Here is an 8,741-nt window from a genome sequence, read left to right on the forward strand (position 1 = left end):
GTGAGAGACTACCCCCTTGCCCATGTAATAACAAAGTTTCACAAAATCCTGTGCATCTTGTTCTTTTCTGTACTCTGTATAAAGAACCTAGAAATTGATTTATTAGGCCCGTTTTGTTATCTTTTGGATCTCGCTACTATAAAGAGGGATATGAATATTTATTGTCCCTATCAACTCCAGCTATATGTAGTGCTGTGCTTAGCTTCATTAGATTGGCGCTCACTATTATATAAATATAGAAATAAATAAAGTAATAAGGGGGCAATATTTATCATTTACCCAAGAAGCCAACCATAAGTTGACAATTTTAAAAAGAAGGAGATCTAGGCTTAAGGCTCGTTTAAAACGCAATAAGGAAGACTCACTTTGGATACAATTGAGGGAAGCTTCTTATAACGGCCAAGCAAAGACTTTCTGGTCCTTAATTGGCAAGGGTTGTGGTACTAGAGCCAGTCCTACACCCATTGCCATTGAGGAACGGATTTGGGTCCAATACATTGAGAATTTGTACAGTAACAATAACTCACAATTATATAATGTGGAATCTTATTTTGTCTCACGTGTATTTGACTGTCCAACTGAAAAGGAAATTGAATTTGCTATTAAGAACATGCGTTCCTCTGGTGCTATGGGACCTGACGAAGTTCCCATCTCTGTATTAAAACAACAGAGTGAACTTTGGAGCAAAATTCTCTTTCCAGTGTTTAAATTTTGCTTTTCTAGCGGAATAGTCCCCCCCTCCTGGAAAGGAAGTATCATTGTTCCTTTATATAAACAAGCATTTACAATGCAATGGTTTCGCCTTTGTTAAAGTTAGAGCGATTGGCATTGCTCTTGACATTATTTTTATTTATGTTTTTTTTTTAACATAAATAAATGGCATTGTCATTTACAATGCCACTAGCTTTATCTCTTGCAAATGACACACACCAACACCCACAGAGAGCCCCCCCAACACACACAAACCCCCCCCACACACACACACCCACACAGAGCCCCCCCACACACAGCCACACAAAGCCCCCCACACACACCCACACAGAGCCCCCCCACACACACACCCACACAGAGCCCCCCACACACTGCGAGCCCCACCCCACACACTGTGGGCTCGCTGCGAGCCCCCCCGCAGGCAACAGAGGCACGAAAACAGGGTCACAAGCAAGCAACAGGGTCACAAGCAAGCAACAGGGTCCCAAGCAAGCAACAGGGTCACAAGCAGGCAACAGAGGCACGAAAACAATCTTGAAGTTGCCTATACAAGTTGTATTTCCATGGATACCCAAGTCAGCTAAAAGTAGCACTAGGCAAGAAGTGAGACTCATCAAGTCAATGGGTAGGAACAAAGCTGGTTTAATCTTTTCAGACCTGTGATGTGACCCTTCAGTCTTTTCAACGAGTCAAACAGCCAGTAATAGTTTTCTTGGGAACATGGCCCTTATTAGTGGGCGTAAGATGCGATAAAGAGTATTAGAGGGTTTCCACTGATGCTGCTGCATCGCTGTCTGCTTCTAGTATTACACCAGTGTAAAAATATGTAATCTTTTTTTTGTTTAATTAATTTGTCACCCGATAAGGAAAGGGCTCTATTTTAACTTTGATGGACGCCACAAAGTGGTCATGGAAGGGGCGAAGGTGGTACATGGAGGGCACCATCATGCAGGGCATTTATTTCCCCCCTACAGGTCTGAAGAAACATTTGAATAATCAAGGCCTATACTATAGCATGGTTCTTACAACTGGTGGAGATGGAGCAGAGCTTCATTCGCTGCACATTTGCGCTTCATATAATGCACTCTTTATGCCACCCCGCCCGCGCCAGGACTGACCTTTTGTTGCTGATGGGCGACAAGGAGTATGGAGACACTTCGTTTCCGTCATCTGGGCTGGAGCGCTTTGAACTGAGGGAATACTGCAAGGAAGGAAAACGCAAGGTGAGAGCGGCTCGTGGGGCTGTGATCAGCAAGGAGCAACTCACATTTTATGGGATGGCTTATAGAAAACCGCAACGAGCAACAAAAAATTCCTCGTGTTTACGAATGAGAAATGGTAGTACAAGCCAGCAACCAACAAGCTTATAGGTGTAAGAATCCAGCTTATACATATACACGTTGTGTGTATTGAAATAGAGCATGTGATTGGAGTGAGGATACTGACTATTGTTTGTAAATGTATTAAAACTCGGCATACTCTCGGAAGGAGTCAAGCTATCCATGAGTCTAAACACTGAGCTGGTTGCACACAGACCCCTGCAGCAGGCACAGCAACCCACGGGGATACAAACAAATATGGTAGAACACACTAAGTGCTGCACAGAGACCAGGCCCGCCCACAGCACACCGCCCAGGCCTGGCTGTGACCTTCACAGAGGTCATCACCCCGTCCCAGCGGGTGTGTGAGGGGGGACAGCAGGGGGCGCTGTGGCTTACCGTGAAGAGGCTCCTCTTCTCGGGCGTGGAGGGCTGCAGCCGCCGGTCCTCGGTCTGCGGGTCCTGCACCTTCTCGATGCCCGCCCCCAGCAGCTCGTTCTTCAGCAGGGCAGAGTATGCCAGCCCATCTGCTCGGAAACAACAGGAGAGAGTCTGAGCATCTGCCTGGCCGAGGGCAGGAGGGGGAGGGGACAGGCTTCTTGCCCCCACTTGTCTACAGGTCACATCCATCACGCCCCACAAAGCCCCGCACAGATGGTGGGAACAAAACACATGCGAGGGGTGGGGGAGGGCACCTACCTTTGCCGTTGTCCGAGGTGGCATCCTTCGCTTAAATGGGAAGTGAACGCGATCACAGCGGGGAAAAGTTGAAATATGAGCACTTTGTAGGCACGAGCACTTCATTGTTCTACCAACAGAGCAGTTCTCACCTGCAGCCCTCATACCTCTCCCCCCCCCCCCTGCACACGTGCTTATACACAGGGTATGCTTGGCAGTGCACACAGCCCAAGAGACAGCAATGACTTCGAAGGGGCACAAGCAGCGCGGCGCTGTCACAAGATCACACAGGCGCGCACAGGGGACGCGGGGACCGGAGGCGCCGTCTCTTACCTGCAGGGCGTCCGAGCATGCCGGCTTCTCCTCCGCCTTCAGGAAGACCTGCTGGCCCCGTCTGAAAAATTGAAGGACTGCGATGAGGATGTGGTTGAGAATGAGTACCATCGCTGCCGCTGCTGCCTGGTGCCCTCCCGTCTGCTCCCCGCACTCCCTGCGCCGTGGCAGGCAGCAGCAGGCACTCACTCACACAGGCACGCACACACACGCACACAGGCACACGGCGCTCCGCTCGCAGGTTTGTCTACATGTATAAACACACATTAATCTCTGAGCAGGGGTGGGATCCCAAAACTTCATGAACAATGTTTTCTCTCAAAATAATGTACAACATGCACTGTGAGAAAAGTCATCGACTCTGGGCACAGCAGTCAACAAATTAATAAATATCGCTCTTTTCCACAAACAAAGTCAAGGACTGAAAGCGTGAACCTAACACATCCATTTAATGGTAATAAAATAATGCCATTTCGCATCCAATTATAGAGAGCCGGCAATATTCAAGAGAATTGATGCTCCGTGGGGGAACAGGGGGACAGTGCAACGGAAATCCAATGCATATTCTGCTGACTGGGCCCGACTTCTCCATTTGCATCGGCGAGCCCAGAGAAACGGTGGGACACAAAGCGGACCCCCTGTATCCCCCCGCAGGGGCTCAAGAGCCTCCGTGGATCTCCCAGGCATCCCGTAACCGGCACACAAAGCCCGGCCATGCGGGCGGCCTAGCGCCCCTAAACATAGCCCCGGCCACGAGGAGGAAGACAGGTTGGGGCAGGGGCTCGGAGGGTAGGGGAGGAGGGAAAAAAACAAACAAATAAATCGACTCACCTGCACCTTCTCGATCGGTCTGGGAGGCGAGAAGCGACAGGCTGGGCAGCCCAGACAGAGCGGCAGGTTGGAGAGGCACTTCTCTGGTCTCCCCGCGGGCGCCGCCATAGTGCTTGCCGTCTTCCTCTCCTTCTTCCCCCGGGCTGCCGGGGGCGGGCACTTCCGGCCGGCCACGCTAGGATTGGCCGGCCGGCCAGTCACGGGGTTAGGAGAGACTCAGAAGTGCCGGCAATGCCGGACCAGACACGGGGGCGTTCCCGGCGTCCCGTGACGTCGGCAAAAGCCAAAGAATGTCGGGAACGCCCCCGTGTCTGGTCCGGCATTGACGGACAGGCCCCTCGTCCAATGGCAAGGCTCCGTTTACGGAGCCAGCCAATCAAGGACGAGGGCCGGACAAAGCCACCTTACAGTTCTCAACAGGATTTCGCCTGCGCCGAAAAGATGCGCAGAGCGCATCCTTCGGCGAGGCGAAACCTAAAAAGGGGCAAGAGATCTTCCCCAAAATTACCGTCAAATTGCTTTGCTTGATGTGATTGGTAAGGTTTTCGCAAAATGTATCCTTACCTTAATGAACAAATGGGTAACTGAGTTTAAAATCCTGCCTCTAGAACAAACGGGTTTCAGTCAAAATCACGGAACTTTAGATAACTTGACGGCTCTGCAAGTTATCACGGAAAAATATGTGAAAGTCCGTGGAGGGCAGGTATATGGCGCTTTTATTGACTTTTCCACCGCATTTGATAAAGTGGATAGAATATTGCTGTGGAGAAAGTTATTTGATTTAGGGATGCCCCCTTTTCTCATTAAGTTAATTCGCGCCCTTTACTCAGATACCTGGTGTAGAGTCTTGCTGGGAGGTGAACGTGGTTTATCTAAAATAATTCCCACATCTAATGAGTTAAAGCAAGGTTGCCTTTTGGCCCCTTTGCTCTTTTCCCTCTATACAGTTGATTTACCTCCTGCACTCTCAGCTTGCGCTGGTATTGCCCCGTCCTTGGGGGGAGTTCCGATTGCATGCCTTATGTATGCAGACGACATTTTGATTCTGGATCTTACCCCGAAGGGCTTGAATAATCGCTTGCAAGCGCTTTCTGAATATGCTGAAAACCATTATCTGTTGATAAACACTGCAAAAAGTAAAGTGATGTGTTTTTCTGGGAGGAAGAAACCTAAATTTCCTAACTTTCCTTGGGTAGTGGGGGGTCAAAAATTGGAAATTGTGAAGTCCTATACCTTCCTTGGTAAAATTGTCACAAGTAATCTAAGTGACAAAGCGCATATAGACAATAACTCCCGGAAGGCTATTTCACAGGGAAAGAGTCTAGTATCCTTGTATAAAGCCACAGGTAGAAGGCATTTCTCTATTCTACTAGATGTATTCAGAGCGAAAGTTCCTGCCTCCCTGTTATACGGAATAGAGTTAATTGATCTAAAAAAGTGGAGTTTTTTAAACTCCTCGGAAGGTAAAATTTTGCGTAGTTTATTATCTGTTAGCACTGCAAATTCTACTGCTTCTCTGAGACAGGAACTTGGCTTACGCAGCAGTTGGGTTCAAGGTTTGGCCAGTATCATACGTTGGGTAGCAGGTATAGCAAAAAGTGAGTCTAATACCTTAAGACATCTCATAAAAAATGAATTGCTGGGAAACTTCCATGACCATTCCTTGATTGTAAAAAATTTCAGATTTGCCGTGGCCCAATTAAAATTGGATAAAGAGACTTTATTTTCTTTATCCTCCTATCAATTAAAAACCATCTTGAAGTCCTCCACATGGGAACTGGGGTTTAGACTTGATAGAGATTTCCGGTTGTTGAAAAAAGGCTGTACACCTGTTATTGAGTCCTGTATTTTGTGGAAAGCTCAACCTTATATGTATTGGAACATATCTCATTGCGTTAGACGCCTAGTGTACTTAATAAGACAAGACCTACTTCCGTTGAAATCCCTTTACGCCAGATGGTATGGCCACTCAGCACTCTGTGATCTTTGTCAGATGTATGACCAGGACTTGGATCATGTCATTTTTGTTTGTCCTGCCTTGATGCCTTTTAGGCGAAGATGGTTAAGACCAATCTGCCTACAACTCAACATTTTATCAGCTTCTTCATTTCAGGCGGCCCTGATTAATCCACCAAATGAAATGTTTTGTTTTAAACTGTACAGTTTCTTTAAATGTTTTTTGGACCTGTATTAAGATGGTAATTTTTTATTCTGTTCCCAGTGCATAATTGACATTTTATGTGTTATTTGCTTTTGTATGTATATTTTGTCTTTTATGTGGACCTCATAAAGAGTTCCTTTATCATAATAAATAAAACTTGAAACTTGAAACTTGGCGCTCACTATTAGAAATCGATATCGATTACCATTATTGGAAATCATTGATTATCCTTTGATGTACATCTATGAGATCAGCGTGTAGATTGGTATCCTTATGGATTGCACATGCACTTTATAATAACCTCTGTTTATATATATATGTGACCTTTTAACTTAACTGTATCCTATATGTATTGCAAACTTAATTCTGGATATACAATATGTTTTATGGATGTCAATATAATTGTATGGTCCTTGTAAATTATTTCTGTAATGTGTAATGTTTCTTTTAATTTGTTTATACTTTTATGATTCAATTTCTGAATCGAAATAAAGTTTATTGAACTGAACTGAACTGAACTGACTATGGCCATGGGGTGGTCTGTTCTGACACCATCAATGGTGGTCACCTGGTACTTAAACTCAGGTAAAAGCTGGGGGAACTAGTTTCCCTGTCACCATGGTGACATTAGCCCCTGTCTCCCTGTAGGCCACAGCTTTCTGACCATTGATTATGGGCTCCTGTCTGTACCTGCCCAAAAGCATTAGGACCCATGGTAAAGTGGCAAATCCCATGCCACCATGTAAATGTATGTGTCTTGTAAAGCGCACTACTGCCCTGAGGCATCGTGGCGCTGTAGACCGCTGGGGAACCCATCCTGGCTATCCCTGTGAGATGGTCCCTAGTGGGTATCTCCAAGGTGAAACCAGGCATCCCCGGAAAATGTGGGGGGCCGTTGTAGAGATGAGGCAAGCTAATGCCCAGATTTGCCAAGTGTGATCCCTGGTTAGAGTAGGCACCGAGGCATGAATTATAAAGTCCTCCGACCCTGCCGCGTCGGGAATTGAACCCTGGTCCCGGGCCGTTCTCTGCTTCCGGGTCTGCCGCCTCTAACCAGTAAGCCACACCACTCCACAGACTAAGGAGGCTTGTGAGGGGGCCTGTCTAAACTAGGGCCCACCTCTGTTCCCCATGAGAATGCACCTAACTTTTTGGGTGCAACACTACCGCCTGGTTGATTACTACTAGTAGTACCAGGAGGAGTGGCAGTGTTAGTTGGAGGAACATTTTCTTTATTGCCAACTTTAGGGCAACTGGGATCGGTTTTCCAGTGCCCCTGCTTTTTGCAAACATGGCAATATGGTTTCTTTTCAGGAGAGGGACAAGTTTGGGACCCACCCCCAGAAGTAGGTTTTTGGTGCCCTGTAGGGGGCTTGAATTTTGATTTATCCCCACCTTTCTCTTGGGACTTGGTAGAATCTTACTTCTGGTGACCACCTTGATTAGTAGGCCTCACCCTGGTTCTGACCCACTTGTCTGCCTTCTTTCTCAATTCTTGGGGAGAGGTCAGATCAGAGTCCACCAGGTACTGGTGTAAAAGCTGGTTTTATCAATTGTTAAGGATCTGCTCCCTCATTATCAAATTGTACAACCCTACAAAGTCATCCACTTTGCTGCCCAGTAACCAGCCCTCCAGAGCCTTAGTAGCATAATCTACAAAGTCAACCCAGTCTTGAGTCTAAGGTTTTGGGTGTGTCTGAACTTCAACCTATACTGTTCAGTGGTTAGGCCAAAGCCATCAATCAGAGCACTCTTCAAGACAGTAATTGTCAGCATCCTCTTCTCCGACAGTGACAAGCATGTCTCGACCTTTGTCTGCAAAGGAGAGCCACAAGATTGACGCCCACTGCTCCTGGGGGACCTTCTGAACTTTGAAAGGCTCTTTCCAGTGCAGTTATCCATTTGTGGATGTCATCCCCACTCTGTTAGGGAGGGACAATCTTCTTTAGGTTTCTATGGTCATTAGACCTTTCCCTACCACTAAGGAAGTTGTTGTCACCATGGGACTCTAGTCCCATTGTTTTACTAGTTTTTTCAAGCTCTAGGGAGTCCCTTTCTTAGGCTACTTTCTGTCTCCTTATTCTCAGTTGAGCTTCTTCAAGCCTAAGCTGTTTCTCTCTCTTCTCCTGGGAGGTGTCCCTCCTATGAGAAGAGACAGGGGTCCCTATATATGAGTCAGAATGGTTAGATTCCTGTGAAGGAGATCTTGGCCTTCTAGGCACATCAACAACACAAAATAACCTGTTCTCTTAAGGCAACAATATTTTCACATGGAGTCGGATAGTTTCTTTTATTTATTTATTTATTTATTTATTTATTTATTTATTTATTTTATTTATTTAATTTATATAGCGCGTTATAACCACCGGGGTCTCTAAGCGCTGTTTTGGTTATATACTCTGCAAAGCGTACATATTACGTTACTATCAAGTCACAAAAAACCCACTTCTGTTTTCGTGGTTTATTTGTAACGCTCTCTTGCCTATTACTTAAAACAATTGTCCTTAAGCCACTGACTTAAGTATCCCCTTGCAAGCTGGTATGAAAGGCACAATCTGTGTGAGGGTAATTAGAGAGTTTTCTTGAAATTGAAAACTCCTCGGTTTCTTATGCAGACGGGCAGCCTTTTTAACACAGTGGTGCACTTTTTCCATTGACAGTCCTTGTAGAATGGTGTGTCCAACTGGGGTGCTGTGACGAGGTGTCGA

At 46.4% G+C, this 8,741-nt stretch overlaps 1 protein-coding gene across 1 annotated transcript; it reads right to left on the reverse strand.

Annotated features, from left to right (window-relative positions):
- Nucleotides 1-1,555: 1,555 nt before the first annotated feature.
- Nucleotides 1,556-3,175, reverse strand: LOC147726119 (fizzy-related protein homolog). The gene is made up of 3 exons (XM_086962883.1): nucleotides 3,042-3,175; nucleotides 2,430-2,557; nucleotides 1,556-1,912 (listed from the first exon to the last, which is right to left on the reverse strand). The coding sequence occupies exons 1-3, from the start codon at nucleotides 3,058-3,060 to the stop codon at nucleotides 1,784-1,786; spliced, it is 276 nt and encodes a 91-aa protein (XP_086819009.1). The 5' UTR covers nucleotides 3,061-3,175; the 3' UTR covers nucleotides 1,556-1,783.
- Between the last annotated feature and the right edge of the window lie 5,566 nt (nucleotides 3,176-8,741).

The sequence above is a fragment of the Lissotriton vulgaris genome, chromosome 3_1 (genome assembly GCF_964263255.1).
Source record: "Lissotriton vulgaris chromosome 3_1, aLisVul1.2, whole genome shotgun sequence".
Classification (NCBI taxonomy): domain Eukaryota; kingdom Metazoa; phylum Chordata; class Amphibia; order Caudata; family Salamandridae; genus Lissotriton; species Lissotriton vulgaris.